Below are 22,020 nucleotides of genomic sequence, written 5' to 3' on the forward strand. Positions count from 1 at the left end.
TGTACCAGTATAAAGGTGCTTCTGCCAGTATATTCCCCATCCCCTCTGGTCTGTTGCATTCCTAACTGCCCAGGTACTTGGTTGTTAGCGAGTAGCACCACCCTTTGGACAGAACGAGAAAGGCACGAGCAAGAGGAATTCGGATCATACAGGGTTTTAAAAGAATGAAAAGACTTTCCCCCCCTCCAGTTTATTCTCATCCACCCAAATAAGCCACCATCCCTCCCCCTCTCCTCGCTCTCTGCCCTCTCCCAAACAGAGGTGATACTTTTGGGCTGCTGTTTTCCAACCTGGGTCCCTAAAGTTCAGCTCCTAAATCCATATTTAGGCTACTAGATGAAAGTGGCTTTATTCCCAGAGGTACCGAGAGGCCACAGGTCCCTGGCTCAGCAGTGGTGCTGGTGACTCCTTCAGGCTATGTGGCTACTCTCAGCAATTTTTCACTAGCCAGGTGCCTCCATTTTCCTGCACTGCTTCTTGAACTCCCTGTTGGGCAAATTGGTTGGATTCTGAGAGGAAAGACACTGAATTCTCAAGCCTGTCTGAAATGTGGGTGATTTCCAGCAGATCAGGTTCAAAGCCTCTCTCCATATAAGGTACTTATCCAGCCCCACTCACCGTAGTCTCTGAGCACCTCACGGTCTGTAATGTGTTTATCCTCACAACGCCCTGTGAGGTAAGGAAGTGCTGTTATCCCCATTGTATAGATGGGGAAACTGAGGCATAAAGTGACCCAAGATCATGCAGGGGGTCTGTGGCAGTGAAGGGAAATGCACCCAGGCCAACACCCTAATGACTGGGCCATCCTCCCCCGCCCCCCCAAGATCTAGGTTTATTTCCATTTCCAATAGCGCGTGTGTCTTAGGCTCCTTGGACACTTTTGAAAATGTCCCCCAGGATCTCTCTGGGCCTCAGTTCCCATCTGTACAATGGACGTGACAGCCCTGGCCTGCCTCACTGCGGTGGTTTGGGAGAATAAATACCTTCAAAGATTAGGAGGTGCTCAGATACCATGGCCACGGGGGGCCACATAGCTACGTTAGACAGATGTGGCAATTCGGTAGGCTATTGGTCTGGTTTTAGGCCAGACGATCCTGCTTTTCTAAAGTTTCTCCCCTGTCTGGTACTGAGAAAAACCCAGACGTGGTTTTGTCCCGTATCGGACGGGGAGGGAGGGGGCACCATTTTGAAGAGTGTGCAAGATTATGCCAGCGGGGCAGGGTGGTGTGCACCTCAAAATGGCATCCCCCTGAGCGTGATCTTGCCTGGTAGCAGCGGAGTATCCGCCATTCTGGGGATGAGGGGCGTGGCCAGTCTCGCGGCAGTAAAATCGGCAGGACTGATGTCCCCACCCAAACCTGCAGGGGGAGCCGGCGTGTCTGATGGCAGTGCAAGGAGCTGACGTTTGCTGTGGAACGGCCAGCACCCACTGGGTGCAACGGAGTCCGCCAAGGAATTGCTTACAGGACCGTGCTTTTAGCAGCAGGCAGACTCAGCCACCAGCCTTTCCTGCTCCGCCTGGCACACGGCACTCAGTGGGCGGGGAGGGTGCTGAGATGGTGCAGAATCAGAGCCCTTGGACAGGGGTTGTGTTTTCCCCAGTGGGGGATTCTTCACCAGATTGATCCCTGGGTGGCACTGGACCGACGGAGGATTCCCACAAAACCACTGGTTCAAAAGAGGAACCTCAGAGTTACAAACACCCAAGTTACGAACTGACCAGTCACCCACACACCTCATTTGGGACCAGAAGGAGGCAATCAGGTGGCAGCAGAGACAAACAAAAGCAAATACAGCACAGTGCTGTGATAAACGTGAACGACCAACAAAAAGGGAAAGTTGAAAAAAAAAGATTTGATGAGATCAGGAAACTGTTTCCGTGCTTGTTTCATTTAAATTACGCTGCATAAAAGCAGCATTTTTCCTTCTGCATCATGAAGTTTCAAAGCTGTATTAAGTCAGTGTTCAGCTGTAAATGTTTGAAAGAACAACCATGATGTTTTGTTCAGAGTCCTGAACGTTTCAGAGTTACAAACCACCTCCATTCCCGAGGCGTTCGGAACTCTGCGGTTCTACTGTTCTTAAAAACAGCATCGTCTCTCTCATAAATAAACCTTTCCCTTGGTTAAAGGCACACGCTGATCTAATGGGATGAGCTTAATTAAACAATCAGGGGCCATAACATGCCATCAGATTTTAAGCAGAACTCCTGCACTGGAATAACCAGGGATTTCTGCTGAAATGCCCATGGGGTATATGGCCCTGTGTCTTTAGAAAGGCATGATTCTAGATGTTCTGAAGAAGGCAACAAGCTCTCAGAGAGGAGCTTCTCATGAGTAGGGCAACAGACAGAGTTTGGTTCCAAGGATCTGATCAGGTGGGGTTCAATTTCACCTTCCTAAATCCTTTTGAATGGCGTTGATGGAGATTAGGCATGGCATGGGATGTAACTCAGCGTGAGCCAGGGGATCAGAATGTGGCCCTTAGAATATAGGCCCTGATTAAGCAAAGCAGTGAAGCATGTGCTTAATTCTTTTCACATGCTTAAGTCCCATTGGCTTCCAGGGGAGCCGAGTTAGGCCGGTGCTGAGCGCTTGTGACAGACCCATCCATACTGCAGCTGACGTGTTTAATGTGCAGGGGGTTGAGCTGCAGGGCAGGGAGCTGCTCATTGGGTTACAAATAATCTTGTTGCACTCAGCTCAGGCTCTTTAGCAGGGGGTCTCTTTCAGGAGGCCCTGCTGTGTCATAAAATAGACACCAAGGGCCGGATAACCCACACACTAATCTCTTTATCCTCAGCCACGGCACATCCCTATCGGCCGGGTGCATATGGGCCACAGATTCCCAATGCCCTCTGCCTGGGCTGGGCCAATAGGGGTCAGGATCTGTGGCCATGCAAACACAGACAATCCTAGGGCAAGTCATGTCAACCAAAGGGAACAGGTTAGTTTCAAATAGCAACTAGTGGGATTCGCCCCTGGGAAGAGGCACATTAACTAGGGTGGAGGGGCAGCGTGAAGGGTGGGGCAGGAACCTCAGCATTGCTGCTAATAATAATAGGCCTCAATAATAAATAATACTGTTTCTGGTAGCACCCCTGATATGCTGGGCCCTGTACAAACACAAAGCAAGGGATGGTGTGGTTCCTTTATCTGATGTATGGTCATGCCCTAGCATAGTTTACCCCATATTCAAACAACTCTGATTAGTAGCCTCTGGGCCAGATCCTCCTCTCCTTTTTTACATCAGTCCTACACCATTGGGGTGTACAACAATGCAGTTTCATTGGGTTTAAAGTGGTTACTGCTGTCACTGGAGAAGTGGTGCTTGGCTGCCTTACATCAGAGCTGATGATCGGGACCACTGACTTCAAAGCAGTTACTCCTGATTTGCGCTGGTGTAAGCGCAGAATCAGGCCCACTGCCACTCTTTGCAGCCTTAGCTGCTCCTAGCAAAGTTTTCTGATTGAGAATATAAAATTCCTCTGTTCCAGCTGCATTGAAGCTCGTCTCTGGCCTGTTTTCTTCCCCGGATGTTTGGTCTTTCTGCGAGTTTCTGTTTTTCCAGCGACTGACGTTCCCTTCGCTATATTTCACTCTGTGCTTTGAGCGGGTGCAGGGAACGTGGACACATGCTCTTCTCTGCACAGGCCTGGCTGTTTCCTGGGACTCATTGGCATGGGGATCTAGGAAATGCTTCGTCTTTGCAGATGCGCCCCAGAAGCGTCATCACGTGTCAGCAGTGAAAGCACGGGACAAAATCACCAAAGCAAAGAGGATTCTGATACTCGTTGGTGACGAGGTCACTGTCTACCTTTCCCCCAGGGCTGGAGGTCTCTGGATGGCCTCTCCAGTACATCTGCCAGAATGCCTGAGCCATGACAGTGCTGGCAAGGTCAATGCTGGGTTTTCTAGGCGTGCTGGAGTCTCCCAGAGGCCAGGGAGAAAGAATGACAGAGACCAGTGCTGCTCGAAGCAGGGAATTTGTATGCAGCTAAAGTCCAAGGAGTCTGGAATTTCTCTCCCTCCTTGTCTTAGAACCTGAGCCAAAGTCCAGGGGAGTTTTCCCATTGATTTCAGTGGGCGATGGATCAGCAGGGGTAGATGCTACAGGTGCAGCCCGGTAGAAAGGAATTTCTGAACCGCCGGTACATTTGGGAGCCACATCCCACTGACCTCTGCGGAGCGCTAGGGCCTGGAATGGTGCCACGAAAGGGTTAATAGGAAAGCCTAATGGGAGGTGGGGCCCAGCAAGGCGAGTCGGTGTTTGAAGCCCCAGCTGGAGTGAGTGTTGACAGGCCCTTTGCATAGAGCCGGGGCTGTTTAAGAATAGATTAAATGGAAATCATCCCTATTTACTGTAATATTTATCAAGGGTTAGTGAATAATTGGGGCTGATCCCTTCTTGATTTCCTGGGGGGATGGAGCCTGCTTATATTGAATTAAAGTTTAATGACATGCGGCGAAGTGGCAGGCTGCAAAGTGGGCAACGCACGTCCCGGTGACAGGCCTGGGCTGATGGAATACCAGGGCTGAGCATCAGTGGGCCAGGAGCAAGGCCACGCCTACAGCCCCCCTTCCTGGTTAGGGCCTAACTCTGCTAACCGTAACCCTAACCCTTGAAGCCAAACAGGTGAACTTGTTGGCTTGGGTTCATGCATCCATCCATCCTCAGCTGCGCCTCTTTCTATCTCTGCACTTACCCTTCTCCCCTCCTCTCTCTGTCCCATCCCTACCGTATCTCAGCCATCCACTGCTTCACTAACCAGAGGCAGAAAAGAGTTTTCCTTTCAACGTATCAGAGACAATCCCCTCTTTTCTCCAGATTTGGCAGCAATTGTCCGTGGAAATGCTTCTAACCACACCTGATCACAGTTGCACTGATCCTCTTCAAGCTGCAAGGGGGTAAAGCGATACTGAGCTGCTGACTCCCTTTGGTCTCCATTTCAATCCTGGGGCACTTTGTGTTTAGCAAACTTAAATCCAGCTCAATGTCTGTGGGCAATCTCGAGCAGGGACAGCGTGGTCCAGTGGTCAGGACCTCAGGAGACCTGGGTTCTATTCCTGACTCTGCCACTGACCTGTTGGGTGATCTTGGGCAAGTCGCTTCCCCGCTCCGTACCTCAGTTTCCCATTTCACCCTGTTCATTTAGACTGTAAGCTCTATGGGACAAGTATGTACATACAGCACCTACCACAATAAGTCCCTAATAATGGGAGCAACATTCCTAAATGAGATACAGTGGTCCCGTGCTGAAATAGGCAAATGGTCCCCAGCAGAGGCCATGCCCCATCGTATACATCCCTCAGAGAAAGCAGGCATGTAGCTGTAGATAAACAATGTAGCATTTATTTGGCCATTCCATTACCTGGTTGATTACACAAATCAAATGTTTGTTTGGCCTCCGGGGGTGGGACATGCGTCTCCCAGTCCAGCAGGAAAGCTGTAAAATACAAAATACTAGTTGCGTTGCTGTGAAGCGTTTTTTGGAGCGTCCCAGACAGGAGGAGTGTGGGAGGGGCACATTTACAAAAAAGAAAACAAATGAAGTTGACTGGGATTGACAAATCAAAACCCAACGGGATAGATCCTCAGCTGGTGGAAACAGGCTTTGCCGGTTCTTACCAGCTTAGGAGCTCGTCCCAACATGACTTCGACCCAGCAAACATGTTTGACAAGTAGCTGCTAAATGTTTCTTGTCTATAACGTTTTCTGAGCTGTGCATTGCCTGAGAGAGAACTCCCTGGAGGCTGCAGCCACTCGGCAAAATGGAGCGAGGGCTGGCCTGCTCTGCGCTTAAAACTTATACAGGTCTAGCGATGTCGGGCAGGGGTGTGAAAAAAGCCCTCACTCATAGGGTATGTCCACACAACAGCTGCCCAGCTATGGTGCTACAGAGACAGAAGGGGTTTTTCTGTCCATGTCGTTAATCCACCCTCTGGGCGGTGGTAGCTTTGTGGATGGAAGAATTCGTCTGTCGACTTTGCCACGCCTACACCGGGGGTTAGGCCGTGGTTTCACAGCCCTGAGCAACACAGCTAGGGCAATCTGAGTGGAGCCCAGACGCTAGAGACAAAGTCATGCTGACAAGCCCCCCAGTGCAGATGCAGCTGTGCTGACAGAAGAAGACCTCTGTCGGCATAGGGAGGTGGTGCTTTTACACAGGCAGAAAAACTCCTTCTGTTGGAGTACGCTGTGTCTACACTAGAGGGCAATACTGGCATAGCTACGCAGGCTCTGGAGTGTAGATATAGCCCGTGAGTGGCGACCTGGCATTCATTTTCAGGGGAGGAGGATGGGGGAGTTATTAATATCAGGGGCTTGATTCGCCATTACCATGCGCTTGCTGCAGTCTGCTGCACAGTGAGTGCAAAGTGCTGGCAGATCAGAAGTAGCTGCCCTTTTTACACAGCTGTAAACAGCTGGCCCAAAAGGCTGTGTTCTCCTGCATTCACACTGGTGCCAAGTGGGTACAGAATGTTACAAGGGCAACAGAGAATTGGGCCCAACATGCAGGGCAGCAGAAGCTGGGTTTAGAGGCCTGGCTGGTTGTTAACCAAAACACGGCGCATCAGAGTGGGCCTGCTTCTCATTTACATGCAGGCCATTTTACACTGCTCTGGGTGTATAAAGGGAGACAGGTGGAGCGGTGTGTGTGAATGAGGATCTGGGACTTTTGTTTTGCAGTCCAGGCGGGTCAGCTGCTGAGCTAATGAGAAATAAAACAGCACTTCTAAACAGGGTGCACCTCTGAATCTCTTTTAATCTCGTCCTCTCGCTGCAGGGAAATGTTTTCCTGGGATTTCTAAAGGAGCTGTGTGGCCATTAGGGCACAATAGTATGAGCAAACAGACTGACCTTCTCCATGCAGATCCTTCAAGGATGACATTGGTCCCTATGGCCTGATATTGACCAATAAATAAATATCAGCCTGGCAATCGACAGAGCTTAAGGTCCCAACAGAAGCCAATGTTTGCCTTTAGGACAGCCTGAATTCGTGCCAGCAGAATCCGAGACACTTGTTACTTACCTGTTCCTAAACAAAAAAGTGCTGGTTTTGGGGTCAAAATGACTTTTTGTTTCAAAATTTAAGTTAAATTATGTAAAAATAATTTAAGTATAAAAAAGTTCAACATCAAAACAAAAGGTTTGGAAATTACCAAAAGGAAGTCTCTCATTCGACCAGATCGGAAATTCCTTTTGGATTCTCGGTTCATGAAAATTTTCATGGTTTTGACTTTTTGTCCTGATTCAGGATGGGAATTTTTTTTGAAGTCTCAAAAATTCTTGTGGGATGGGCCAACGTTTCCCAATATACACAAGCATGTGCACCATCAGCTACCCAGGACTCTATTTTAGTCAGAAACATCTTGGTGAAGTACTAAAAAAAATCCAAAGAACAAGAACTTCCTGCAAATACATATACATTCAGATTCCTCAGATCTTATGGACTTATGTCCTGTCCTAGCCAGCCATGCAACATCAGTTACTGGGGTGCATGGGTATGGATTTCCAACCATGGTTAATAATAAACTCACTGGGACAGAGTCATGTCTGGTGTATTTGGACTGATACCTCAACTGGATTTGACTGGTGTTACCCCAGGGATGAATTTGACACGTTTAATTTGAATTTTGCATCCCGATCCCATTTTCAACCAGGAATGGGAGAACTCATTGGGTTTCAGCCAGAAGCTACTTGGTAATGGGGGTTTACAGAGTTAGGGAAAATGTTGAACATTACAACAGAAAACAACTTAAACCAAAAATTGTAAGGCCAGAGTCTCGGCTGGTGGAAACTGACCTCGCTCCGTTTATGTCACCTGAGATGTGGCCCAGAACAGGTCACAAACCCCCAAACTCCACTGGGCTGTTCCGCTGCTTCTTGAAAATATACAAAACTCTTTCCCCCGCAGAGTCACTGTTACTCCTGCCACTCAGTTCAGAACGGAGAAGCTGGGCTGTGGAATCACTGTTATAGCTAGTGCATTAACTCAAGGTTTTGATCTAGGATGACTAAACTCTTCCAGGCAAAGTTTAATGCCCTCCCTAGGCACCCGAAGGCACAGTGCGGGGGCTTCTTTGCTCTCTGATCTGAGTGCTTTTGGAGAGAGGTTGAAGTTTCTGAGATAGATGCAAACTACAGAGACTCTCCCAAGAGAGACACCCACAATCCCACTCTGTGCCTATGACTTTATTCCCACAGAATTGCTAGACCCCATGGACTTGGTTCTTTGGTAAGGTCACGGTTCACGGGAAAGGCCAGGATTTGCTCACTGCTTCTGTATCAGAATAAAGCCCCTTCCATCAACGTCCTAGTTAATGAACCATCCGCTGAGGTACTGAGCCCAAGCACCTCTCTATGCAACGTGATGGAGTCTGCGAAGGGAGCTGGCGCTTGGGGCCTGGCAGCTGCGAGTCTAGCAGAGGGGGGAGAGAACAGCAGACAAATATTGTCCTTGGCAACTTTACATTAGTCATTTCTCCGAAGATTTAAAAGCCAGCCGTCTCCTCCCTTCCCTTGTGGCCTGTCTGAGCACGTAGGAGGGAAGCTCCAACCTGCAGGATTGCATGGAGCGGCTTGATACCATGTAAATAATGAAAAGCATAGACTTTTGGATTCACACATCCTCCTTGGCTAGGCAAACCACCCACCTGTGCCCTGCATGTTAAGAGCAGCTGCAGCATATAAACCTACTGCCAGGGCCTTGTCCTTTCCGCCCGGCCCCGACAAAATGCACAACTCAGTCAGCCACGCCGAACGGGGAGAGATCCTGCCTTGGCGATGCGCCTCCTCTCCCTTGATATGTCATAGCCACTGAGGTCTCATTGAAATATTCCAGTAATACTTGAGGCATGGCAGGCAGCCATCTTGGAAGCCAGTTGTCCCTGGCCAACATCAGGGCTTTTCCCTCCCCCGACACGCCCTGTCAGATCACAGTCAAGTTGGGAGAGGAGGCCTGGAGGGCATCCAAAGGCTTGTTCTTGGCCTTGCCATCCTGCTGCTCCAGCTTGAGGTGGCACTGGCAGGTGGAAGCCTGGTTGTAGTTGACCAAGTGCTTGGAGTTCTTCTTCCACTTGTGTAGGCTCCGGACAGCCCGCTTGAAGATGAGGTAGAAGATCTCGCAGACGGTGAGGACAATGCAGAGGGCGGAGGCCCCCACCATGAAGTAGGTGAAGACCTTTTTCTCAGTGGGCCGGGCAATGTAGCAGTCCACGATGTTGGGGCAGGGGTCCAGGTTGGCGCACTTGACCAGGCGCGGCAGGTCAAAGCTATCCCACATCTTGTGGAGGAGGTAGAGGAAGCTGATCTCGATGGTCAGCTTGAAGAAGAGGGTCAGCAGGTAGGTCCACCACAGCCCGCCGTGTTTCTTGCCCGGGTTGCGATAGAGCTTGGGGCAGTCCTCACCATTCTTCTCCCGGTTTTTCTTCTCCCGGTCCTCCCGGTAGGCCACGTGCATGATCACCAGCAGGGAGGGGCAGGTGACGAAGATGAGCTGCAGGGCCCAGAGGCGGATGTGGGAGATGGGGAAGTAGTGGTCGTAGCAGACGTTGGTGCAGCCGGGCTGCTTGGTGTTGCAGTCAAAGTCCTTCTGCTCGTCCCCCCACACGCGCTCCGCCGCCACCACGTAGACCAGCACCCGGAAGACGAAGACCACGGAGAGCCAGATGCGCCCAAAGGCCGTGGAGTACTTGTTCACCCCGCTCAGCAGGCCCTGCAGCATCTTCCAATCCATGGTGACGGGCCTCGGGGGAAGCCAGACTCACCTGTCAGAGAAAAGCAAGAGAAATAACAGATGAAGGGAACTCAATGGGAAATATCAAATGGCCAGATCCCCAGCTGGTATAAATCAACGCAGCTCAGCTGAAGTAAGCAGAGCTTCACTGATGCACCCCAGCTGGGAGCTGGTCCAAGCAGTTTTGCTCAGTGATTCTCTTGGTTTTGAAAGAACTCACATTTCAATACCTTGATCCTCACACCAGGCTGCCCCTGTCCTTGGAGCAAACACACCAGGGGGCACCCCTTTAAGAAGGGATCTGTAACTTCAACCGCTTGAAGCGGAAAAGTTCCCAGCAAGAGAGCAAAGACTATGGGGAGCAGAGCTCTGGCTGGGGAAATTCATCCATCTGCAGAAGGCCCCTCCCCTGGGATTCGGAGCCCAGGCTCCAGCCCGAGCGGGAACGTCTGCATTGCTATTTTTAGTCCCATAGCCCGAGTCCCCCACCATGACCATCGACCCAGGCTCTGCGACTTGCTGTCATGGGTTTGGCTGGTTTTTTATTGCAGTGTGTAGACGTACCCCGAAGCCCTCGGGGCAGAGCTCTGGCTGGGAGTGGGATTTAGCCGGCAGAGTCGTTGTGATAGCCCTCTGCACGGGATGAATTGCAGCCACTGTGAGTGTAGTCTCTCCCCCATGACCGATGTGGCTGCAGGGGCTCTGGTGACGGGAAAACCGGTGGCTTGGAGTCCAGGAGCTCCAGAATGGCCCCGTGTGGCTGCCCAGCTCCAGAACTGCCTACAGAGCATCTCTTTGGGGAATCTGGAAACCAGTTGGCATGCTCTCTTCCACAGCTGGGAGCAGGAATGAGGCTGAGGCTTTGCTAAGTGCCATTAGGGCCTTGCACCTGGGCTCAGGAGGGAGCAGCTCGTGTTGGCTTATGGGTTTTACCAGGCGAGAGGTGAAGTAGATCCTAGATCTGGCAACCGATACATTCTTCCTCCCTCCCTCCCTCCCTCCCTCTTGGTACAGACAGATCATCAGTCCAATCCAGACCCCGTTCCCTAGTGACCAAGGCTGGGATTTCCAAAGGGATTTAGGCCTCCAACTCTCACTGCAATTCAATGGGATTTGGGCGTCTAATTCCTTAGGCCACTCAGCACCAAAGTCAGCCTGGGGATGAGGCTAACACAGCCCACGTCAGAGCCAAGGGGAGCCGTCCCACCTGAGTCCCACCTGAATCCGGGCTACATCTAGGTCAGCTGGCGTCATTAACCCATGCAGTGCTGAATGTTTTCATTTAGCCTGCTGGGTCACAGCTGAATTGCAGAGTGACTCATCTGTATTGCTCATCGCCTTGACAAAGGCTTATTAGTAAGAGATGACGAATTGGGCAAGGTACCTACCTGCAAACCAAAGCATTGGACAATTAGCTGCCTGATTCTTCGCTCATTTACACTGGCGTAAATCAGGGATGACTTTACTGAAGTCAGCTGGTAAAAGTGAGTGGAAGATCAGGCCCTGAGATTCAGACATAGGGTAGGACTCCTGTGTTTCAATGCACTGAACACTGTGGAGGTAGATTTCAGCAAAAGAAATGCAAAGTCCCAAAGGCAAGCTTTCAGGGGCGTTTGGGGCAATTCCCCAATATACAAGCTATGCAGGGTCAGCCTTCACCTTACCCCAGTAAGAGAACAAAACAGGAGCCACATGAAACTGATTGCCGGAAACCAAAAACTTGGTGGAATATTTTGCAGGTTGGATATAAAACAACTAATTTATATAATAGGATTTTACTCCTCTCGATTAACAACTGGAAACAAGAGGAGGGGATCATAGTCTAGAGGGTCAGAAATGTATTAACCCTTTGCTGATATTGGGGTGTGGATCTTGCAACATGTGCTAATGTGTGACCATTCCCAGAAGAGCCAGATCCAAGGTCTTTTGGTTCTGTTTGTACAGCCCCCAGCACAATGAAGTCTTGGTCCTTGACTAGGTGCTATGATAACACACATAAATCGTAATGATAGTAACAATGCTCATAAAGGTGATTGATCACTACAGAGCAGGTGTGAGAATCAAAATACTACCCAACCTGGAAGCAGAGCTGGTGGAAAAACTTCCACTCTGCACTTTCCCATTCCTAAATGATTGCCTCATATCTCCTAATGGCCTGGGTTAGCCCTCTGCACAGGGACGTAGCATGCAAAGCACCCCTAGATACATAATAATCATCACTAATTGTATCTGCTGCAGCCCACACTTTGTAGGATGATGCATAAAGCACAGCAACATGCTGACTCCTGGCCCAAGCGAAGCGGGTGAGTAATTGTGCTAGGTCGATCCCCATTACTGCCGTGGTCAGGGTGGGAGGCCCATGGACAATGCTGAGGAGAAGGTCTCTGAAACATCCGGTGGAAAAGTTAGTAGGTCCAAATTCTAATCCAATGTGATTTTCTTAATTTAATAACTAGAGCTATTCAGCGTATGGGTTTCCCCCCCTCAAGGTGTCATTTTCAGCAAAAAATAAAAAATTGAAACCCAAAATATTTTGGCCAAATCCTGAGATATTTCAATTCTGAAATGCTTCTGTGGTGCCTCATGGGAATTGTAGTTTAGCTGCCTCATGTCCATGTTCACCTCTATAAACCAGGCTCCCTGGTTGGACTACATCTGCCATAATGCTAGGGGGCCGTGTCGCATGGCAATTGATTGGCTGCAGTGCACCATGGGAGATGAAGTCCAGCTGGGGAGCCCGGCCTGTAGAGGAGAATGGGAGCAGGAGGCACTGGAACTACAACTCCCAAGAGGCATTGCAGCAGTCTTTCAAAATTGAAATATTGTAGTTTTCTGGCCATTCAGTGTTTGGAGTATACCAAAAAAAAAAAAAAAAAAAAAAAAAAAGTCTACAGAAAGCAGACATTTTTCATCAAAAACTGGTTTAATCAAACCCCCAATTTTCCATCAAAAAATAATTTAGATGGAAAATTTATGACCAGCCTTACGAAGAACTCTTTGGCTGCTCCTCCTGGGATTGCCTGCTACAATCAGTCTGCAAATCTCTGACTCAGAAAGCGCCACACTATTTGACATCTCTCCCTTTACAGTCAGCTCCTGCCCATATCCCACCACCTTGCCTTTAAAGCCCCTCCCAAAATTCCAAAGCCCTGACTGCTCTGCCTGGCCATAAAAGACCTCATGGCAATGTTCTTACAAGTGGGGCTGTGGAAGGGGTTTTCCCCAGGACTCTTTGCTGCAGCAGCCCCTTCTCCCAGTGTTATGTGCTCTGTCTGCTGCCCTCTACTCCAGCGGCAGCTGGATGCAGTTTGTGATTCTGTGGGACGAAGGAGGGATACTCTTCCCAGAAGACAATACACTGCCCAGGCAGGGAGTGAACTGAGACCCCCAGGAGACAGCACCGGTAGAGTCCTCAGTGGATTCATTTGCAGTTCTGCTGGGGCTCACTCCTGGGACTTCCGGGCCATGCCCAGTTGACTGCATAGCTCGCACTGTGTAGCATGAACTCCCAGAACTAGGCCTCCTCTGTGCCGCCTCCCCCCACCCCAACTTTGGAACAACCTGCTCCCTGACAGTCCAGCTCGGGTTTGACCTGCACGCCGCCTCAGGATGCTTTATTAACCAGTCTAGTTAGTTTCAGAAAGCTGGCCAGCACGGGAGCTAAATGCCTTCCTAACTACAACAATGAATCTCCCTGTCATCTGGGCCACACAAAACAGACAGGGTGGGTTCCCTTGCAGCCTTAACCCTGCACGCCCTGCCTGCTGTAGGCTCAAGTCAGAGGTCTAGGAAAGATCATTTTGTGGGTGGTTTAATTCCAGTCGAGTTTTTAGTATTGTTCTCTCTCTATAATATCAAAGAAAAGACACACTTGATCTAGGTGCCTATAGAGAAGTTTTCAGGTATAAGGGCCAGATTGTGGCTAGGGCACTGGACTGGAACTCAGGAGAGCTGGGTTCAATTCCTGGCTCTGCCTTCGGTTGGCTGGGTGAGCTCGGGCAAGTCACTTCCCCTCTCTGTGCCCCAGTTTCCCCATCTGTAAAATGTGGATAATGACACTGACCTCCGTTGTGAAGTGCTTTGAGATCCGCTGATGAAACTGCTATACCAGAGCTAGGTGTTGTTATATTCTCAGCTACACCACCTGGCTATCTAGACAGCTCAGCCAATTTCGGTAGCACCCTAAGTTACACTAGTATAACTGAGAGCAGAATTTGATCCTTAAGGGGTAGCTATAGCAAAAGTGACTACAGAGTGTCCCTTTCGTAGTGCCCAATAGCTGTTCCCTACATTTTCACAATGGACTAGTAATTTGGGATGCCTCACTGATCGGGTGCTCAACACAAGACACCCTAAAGGGGCTGATTGTCAGGCAGTGGGTGCTCAGTAGAGCTGGTTAGGAAATGGTGAAGGAACCATTTTCGTCCTGGAAAATGCTAAGTCAGCAAAACCCACACTTTCTACAGGCAAGGGGCAGTTCTGACAACTTTTCTTTACTTGAAAGATTTGGGGCGGGGGGGGGGGAAGCTTTGAAACTGTCAAAACACTTCATTTCCATGTTTTCAAAATGAAAAATTCTGGTGTAGTTCAAATCGACTTTTCATTTCAAAATTTAAGCTACTTATCGTAAAGAAATTAGTAAAAACAGGTCAAAATCGAAATGACACCTGTAGAAATTCTCCAAGTGAAATGTTTCCGTTGACCCGATCTGAGATTTTTTCCTCCCGGTTTGTGATCATTTTTGCAATTTTGATTTTCCATCCTAATTTGCGACAGGAAAATGTTTCAATGTTGTGAAAACGTTCATCAGACACAAAAAACGTTTCCCACCCAGCGGTGTGCTGAGCACTTTCTGAATATCACAACCCTTTAACGCGTCTCAAGTTGAGCACGCAAAAGCAGTCCCGACTTTTGAGCATGCAGGCCCATGTCACTGAATCAGAGCTGTTCACTGTACTGACAAAAGGCAAGTGGTTTTCTGCTGTGATTATAGCCCGGGAGGTGGGGGTGGGGAGAAATGCACCTATAGGGAGCGTGAGCTGGAGTCTATTGTGCTTCTTATTTCATCAAGACAATTGTCAGCTAGATTTTCATCACAGAGCCTATTTCTGGTGGCAGAGCTGTTAGAGGTAGAAAGGATACAATTGCATTTTCAAAACCCTCCCTTGACTTTACGTAATGGGAAGTAAGCAAAATGACCTTTACAGGTGTAAATGTGTCTCTTTGGAGATGGGATTCTTTGAGAAAGCACCGAGAGGGTAGCCCCCCCCGTAATTTTTATGCAGTCACTGTGCAGTTGGTCAGCAAAAAGCCCATGCATCACTGAAGCAGGCTAGCGAGGGAGTTAAGTGGCACAGAGGCCTTTTACTGGCGCTCTTGACGGGGGTGAATTTCACCCTTTGAAAATAGCAGCGGGCAAAAAATCACAGAGAGGGCCGTGCATGCAATACAGCATGACACTGGAAACCCTCAGCAGAGATCTTCTGCATTTCATTCTGAATTTCCGAGGAGGGTTTTGTGACGTTTGCCTCGCTTGGTTCAAATTGCAGGACTGTTTTTGAGTCAACATGCTTCCAGTTGTCTTGAAAAATTGTACAGATTTTGAGCACACACCTCTATATTTTGCAAATTTTCATTTGGATAATTATTTTTTTAATATTGAAACCTGCAAAAGGGCAAATGCTCAAAATCTTTCCCAGCAAAATTGGCCTTTTTACAAAAATGATGATGTTGCCCGGCTGTGGAATGTGCTGGAATAAAACTTCAAAGCCACTATTGCCCAAAATTCATGGGCAAATGCTCCATCTTTTTCAGAGGCTGCTAACCAGAACAGAGACAAACAACAGCTTCTGCGCTTCAATCCCTTTCCTGAGGTAGCAGCAAGTTCCGTAACCAAAAGCCCTGATTGCTCTTTAGACGTTGGATCACTGCGTGTTTGCACTATTCATGCGGAAAGAATGTGCCCATGGTCATGAAATGAATCGTGGGAAGGAATAAAGTTTCCCTGGACTGGACGAGCTGGTTCTGGACGATATCAGGTGTATTTTATAGAAGACACAAAGGCCTTGACTGAAAGCCCATTGGAATGACTCCCATTGACTTCAATGGGCTTTGGATCAGAGCCAAGAAAGAACATTAAGTTTAAGCCACTGTAAAGGAAGTTAGTGAATGTGAGAGCTGGCTGAATGGTAGAAGGACTGATTCACAGATATGTTAGATTCTGGTGGCTTCTGCAACAGAAGACAGAAAGTCCCGCTAGAAGGCCCCCAAGCTATTCAATGGGACATGGCTCCTGGGCATGGGACCTTATCCATGTCCTCCAGGATTTAGAACATTTCAGGGACATGATTGAAGCCCCATCTCCATGGCACAGTGCGGTCTTGCTGTAAGCGTGTTGGGGGACAAGAGTGCTTTGCCTGGATCCCCTGACTCACATCACTGTAATGCACACATGGATGTAGTCTCCCTCAGTAGATTGATACCATGAGGCTGAAGGCTCTTCTGCTTTCTACTGATAGCAAGGAGACCCACCCATCCCTCTGGTAGAGAAATTGCCCATGCAAACGGAGGCCCGAGGGTTGTTTGCTTCTGTGCAGTGTTCAGATGACGGTTACAGGTGGAGTGAGAGGTGAGGACAGGCCTGTATGCAAAGAGAGACGGGGCTGGGTAGAGAACATAGCCCAATGGGGGGATGCTGGGGCATTATAGGGAATTAGAGGCAGTTCAGAGCAAGTTGGTACCCTCCAGTGGCAAAGACATTTTGGTTTCCAGGAGAATCTTTATGAGCCAGGGGTAGGAACCATCAGTTCCTGGGCTTGGATAATTTAGCAGCATCCAAAGAGGGGCATGAACCCCACCAGATGGAGGACAATGCCCCCCACGCCTTCTAACATTGAGACACATAGGCTTTCAGAAAATAACAGCCTGATCGGAAGCCAACTGACTTTGGATTGGGCCCTAAGTGCAGTTTTCTTTCTATATCCTAGCAACATTTCTGAGAGACTTTCTCATGTGCCCTTCTTTCTCTCTGATTATTGGACAGTTCACCACTTCACTCTGGAGATAGGAACCTTTCAGACACTTTATGTCGGACCTTCTAGTGATCCGGGACAGGTTATTTATTTTTTTATAGCCCACACAATATAAATCTTGCATGAAACAATGTGAAAAAATCCAGCCTCATTTCCCCTTCCAGTTCCCCCAGACCCTTACATTCTCTTCTGTTCTCCAAATCTAAAACCCAGCAGCCTGGCTGATCAAAATGACTTAAAGGAAAATGTGAAATAAATACAGAGTTCCTTCACAGATGTGTATAACTCTACTTTGAAAGGGAGGGGGAAATTGTCTACTCAGGTCAGAACCATTTCCTAGTGCTATTCTTTGGCACCCAGCTTAGAGTCCTGTATTCAATACTCCAGAGAAACTGAAGGTAAATTGCACTCACCTGCACAGCTCTCTGTCTGTCCCGATATTTCCTGCTTAATGAAAAAGCAGTCAGCTCCCCCAAAGCAGCCCTGTTTAAAGGCTATGCCGTTGAACGACCTTCCCTGCAGAAGGAAGACAGGGAGAGAAAGGCAGCATGAGGTCTCCAGCTCATCTCCACGCAACAACCTCCCTTATTTTCTGCCCAGCACGGAAGGTGTGGGCCTGCAGGAAGTGTGCAAAGAGAAAAGAATTCTTCTTAGGCTGGTGAACCAGTATAAGAAGCCAGGGGGAGCAAGGGCAGGGCCTAACTTTCCCAGAGCTTCACCAGGAGCCAGGACGGCTGTGCAGCTAGGAGCAGGGAGCTAGCTTCCATCAAGCAAAAGGCTGTAACACCTCCGGCCCAGGGGACAGCACCCTCACTGATGCCAACGTGCCAAATCGGCAGCGTGTTCTCGGTCCTGTGTCCCGGATTCTGCCCAGTGCAGGCCCGGATTGCTGTGCCTAGCCACACAACATCCAGCGGGACAAGTAGGATGGAGGGCTTGATCTGGCACCGAGGCAGCCAGGTTGCTCCGGCTCCAGAGCAGAGGGCCCTAGGAAGGGAGCCCAGAGCTGAGCCCCCTCAACTGCCAGATGAGGATTGCCCTTCAACCTATGTCTCCTTGGACCCACCCCTCTGCCCCCTGTGCGCTGGAGAGGGGGGAAGCAGGGGATGGGCCAAGAAGCTGGGGACTTGCCGCTGCTCAGCGCGGCGGGGGGCTGAGCCCAGCAATTCACTTCAGTTGCACTAGCGCCCAACTATTCTATGCGCTGGGCTGCGTGCGGCCCACAGACGGGCCAGGGACAAAGCCTGCATGGGAGGCGAACGTAACACTCTGCCCTGGGTCATATCTCCCCTTAGCATCAGGCCCCGGCAGCTACAGAGCCTGCCTCTTACTGCCAGCCAAGGGAATTCCGCGGCGTGCAATTGGCAGGCGTCCTGTTTTCAACACAGGAGATTTGATCCCCACTGACGATTGCAACACCTGCCCGTGGCTCTGTCTACACTACTAATTGCCCTGGCCCAGATTTGAGCCAGCCAGAGTATAAAGAGCTGTGGTCGCAGCAACAGAGCCGCGACTGGGCCATGCGGAGTGCAAACCCACGGGTGTGTACTCGGCCCCGCTCAGCCGTATCTCTGCTGCGGCTCCCTGCTAGTTACACTAGCGTGAGCGTGCTGAGGGCGAGCGTACGCACGTGTGCGTGAGCAGGGGAATCACACCCCGAGCTTGTAGCATGGCTGTATCCTGTGTGCAGCTACAGTTCATCGCAAATCCAGTGGAGGCCTCAGCTGGGAAGGAAGCTGCCACTCCTGGTAGAGTTATCGCATGCAGCTTGTCAAGGCCCCAGAGCGATCATGCCCAAAGCAACCGGGCATGTCTCTGCCACTCAGCGTCACCCTGCGGAGCACCTGAAAGCAGCTGGTGCACAAGGAGGCAGCTTGATTGCACAGCGGGCTTGGCCATGCCCCACCAGTATTAAATCTCTACTGCCCCATATGGTTCCAGTCCATGCTACCGGAGCAAGACCTCTCCCCATTAGCCGATGCATTACAGCCAACTGCCCCTAGTGTTCAGCATCAGGAGGCCTGTTCAGTGGAGAGCCCTTGGCTCTGGAAATCTCTTCTTCCTTGGGCCTGGGTTTGTTGCCCCGTAGGTATCGTGTCCTCTCTGTGGTCAGGCTTTTGCTATAGGCGTGGAGCGGCGGTTTGCTTATGCTCTTATTTACTGGGTGAGTCTACTTAGCACATCGGTTTCATTACGGGCGGTGTCTTGTTTGTATGCCCAGATCTTGTGGTGGGTGTGTTTTAAATGCTGAAGAATAAAGGTGGGTAGAACTCTTGTAGCTGGATTGGCTGGGGCAGATTCTGATCCCAGTGATGCCTGGGTATCCCTCCTGGGGAGGCTGGATTTCTGAGGATACTCAGTCCCAGGAGTAAGAGTCTCTCTGTGAACAGCCTCAACTTGGGAGCCACAAATTCCATGCATTAATATCTTATAAGTAGAGATGGTCCAGAACCAACACTCTGGCCCTAAACATGCCTGCACATTGGCTCCTGACCCAGATTCAAATAAGCCTGTTGACTGGGGAGGTTTAAAGCTGGATCCAGATCCCATCTCTAATGATAACTAGTTATTCTGGCAGGGGAACTCATTTTATAAGGCCTCTTTTATTTAACAAGAGTCAGTGAGCAGCCTTGCGGAAATGTCTGGAAGGGAATGGAATGGCCCATGTTAGTGGACAATTGTAGCTAATCAGCATCTCTCTCCACATCCATGAGCTTCTAAACGCATCCTGGGAGAAGGGTCTTGAGGAAACAAAAGTAACAGCTAAAGGAAGATGTTGGTACCATTAGTTTCAACAGGAGTCGATGATACTCCGTACTATGAAGGGTTGGGCCTCTTGTTAATGACTTTTTTCCTACGGAGATCTGAGGTCTTAACCACAACAATGAATGGGAATGCCCTGCTTTTGTTTTTGCACACCCCATCCAGCACTGCACAATTATTGTCGGTAGTGTGGCTGCTGTTTAGGAAACCCTAACATTGAAACATTGTCAGCTAGGAAACCCTCCAAGGCCCTCAGGCAACCCATGTGTCTCTGCAGCCATATCACCATATCAGTTCTGACACGTTCGGCTGGGATGGTGAACGCAGGTGCTCTAGGAAACAATGGTGATGACTCACTACTGACTGGTTTCGTCATTCGCCTTGGACTTGCGCTGTTCAGAATGCCCTGGGGGGCAAAGCAGTGAAGAACTCTTTGCCACTGCAGGGGGTGGGTTGGCTGTGAAGCTGCTGCCCACTCCAGCCTGATTCAGAAAGAGATTTTCCTGCAGGGAATCTGATGCCTTCATTGGTCTCCTCACTAGAGCTGGGCGCGGAGCTGATTTTTTGGTTCAGAAAAAAACTGAAACAAAAATTCCATGAGGGTCGAAACTCAGCTGAAGCTTTCCAGAATTTTCAGTGAATTGAAAGAGTCCGGTTTGGGTCTGCTCTAGGGCGGGGATTCAAACGTGGGTCTCCCACATCCCCGATGAATGCACCAACGCCTGGGCGAAAGGGGTGCAGCCGCAGCAGCACCAGCACCAGATACATTCAGCCTGCTCTAGCCATCACTGGTAACTTTGTCCTGAAATGACGTTCCCACGCCCAATCACAATGCAGTGTCTCCTTTTCCTCAAATTAAACAAAACAACCTCCTCCCCCAAACCCACAACAGGCTGAGTACATGTGTGCGAGATGGGGGAAACACTGTTCCCTCCACCAAATCTTTGCCATTTCATTTCAGACACCTTTCCATGAATGCTGGAAAATGGCCACTGGAGGGTGTAGAGGGGTGGCTAAAAATATGATCAAGTGGAAGTCACTTAAACAGGGTCCATTTCTGAGCAGAACCAATTCCTTCCTCCACCTCCTTGGACCGCCACGTAGACAGCCTGGGGTCATGCACACCCAATGGCACTGGTCAGCAGTGCACAGGGAAGCAAACGGCACACCCGTGTTTTAGAAATCTGGATTCAGACCAGGATGCAGCAGAGACAATGGATGAGGGTCGTCCTGGAACTGCAGGACTTTCAATAGCAACTTCCGTCCTTGCTGTTTGCAGCTAGATGAGCAGAGGTCCGGTCCAGTTCTCAGTGAAGTCAATGAAAAGGCTCCCCTTTGTTTCAATGGGAGTTGGACCTGGTCCCAGATGAGTGAGTGACCCAGATGAGTGAGTGACTTAAGAAAGTGACCTGGTTCTAACGAGCGTCTGTTATGCCGGGGCCTAGATACCCTCCATCACATTATGACATTGCATCCGAGGGCATGTTTCTCAGCAGCTTGCTTTGTGCGTGTGGACAGCATGGCTTTGCGTGCCCATGGGACGGACAGTTGTGAGTGCCTGTGTGTGTGGTGGCAAGGGTGTGCACGGTGCGGTTGTGTGCGTGTTGTACGTGCCAGGCTGTTGTCCAATACCCCACCCGCCATTTCTTTGCGGGAAGAATTTTTATTCACAGACAGACGATGTCTCCATCCTGCCACCCCTTTAAAAAAAACAGCTCTCATGAAGAATCTTGAGTTCCTCTCCAGGAAGAAACAACTTCCCCCGCATGGGGCTGATTCATTTCTGAGTGGGGCGGCTCTCAGCCTGGAGCTTCTCAAGCGTGCTTTGCACCGGAGCAGCGAGCGACGTGCATATCTGAACAGACACAGGTTGGGGGTGGGGATCCCTCACAGTTTACCTGCATGTTTACCTTGACACTCAGAAACACCCCTCAAAGAAGCAGGAGCGGGGCCTCCCACACGTGCCCAGGATTCCTTGTTCTAACATGCAATGGGGGTGAGCCTCTCCTTAGAAACGCAGGGTGTTTTCATAGAATCATAGAATATCAGGGTTGGAAGGGACCCCAGAAGGTCATCTAGTCCAACCCCCTGCTCGAAGCAGGACCAATTCCCAGTTAAATCATCCCAGCCAGGGCTTTGTCAAGCCTGACCTTAAAAACCTCTAAGGAAGGAGATTCTACCACCTCCCTAGGTAACGCATTCCAGTGTTTCACCACCCTATTAGTGAAAAAGTTTTTCCTAATATCCAATCTAAACCTCCCCCACTGCAACTTGTTTTCCCTGGACGCAGGCCACCTCTTGCTGCACTTCGATGGCCAGTCTTCTCAGTTCAGCTCGGCTTTTTTTGTCATGCTGCAGAAATTGACCAAACTAGGGATATTTTGTGTGTGCATGCCATGGGCGTAGTTTGGGGGGGCGGCAGGAGGGGCATTGCCCCCCAAACTGCAAGCCTGGGGCAGGCACAGAATTTGCCCCCTCCCACACATG

The 22,020-nt window shown here is 49.8% G+C and overlaps 1 protein-coding gene across 1 annotated transcript; it reads right to left on the bottom strand.

Moving 5' to 3' along the window:
* Nucleotides 1–5,330: 5,330 nt before the first annotated feature.
* Nucleotides 5,331–17,349, bottom strand: GJB3 (gap junction protein beta 3). The gene is made up of 2 exons (XM_084652574.1): nucleotides 17,184–17,349; nucleotides 5,331–9,770 (listed from the first exon to the last, which is right to left on the bottom strand). The coding sequence occupies exon 2, from the start codon at nucleotides 9,737–9,739 to the stop codon at nucleotides 8,933–8,935; it is 807 nt and encodes a 268-aa protein (XP_084508700.1). The 5' UTR covers nucleotides 9,740–9,770; nucleotides 17,184–17,349; the 3' UTR covers nucleotides 5,331–8,932.
* Nucleotides 17,350–22,020: the final 4,671 nt, after the last annotated feature.

This window comes from Lepidochelys olivacea, assembly GCF_965140295.1.
Source record: "Lepidochelys olivacea isolate rLepOli2 genome assembly, chromosome: 19".
In the NCBI taxonomy this organism is placed as follows: Eukaryota; Metazoa; Chordata; order Testudines; family Cheloniidae; genus Lepidochelys; species Lepidochelys olivacea.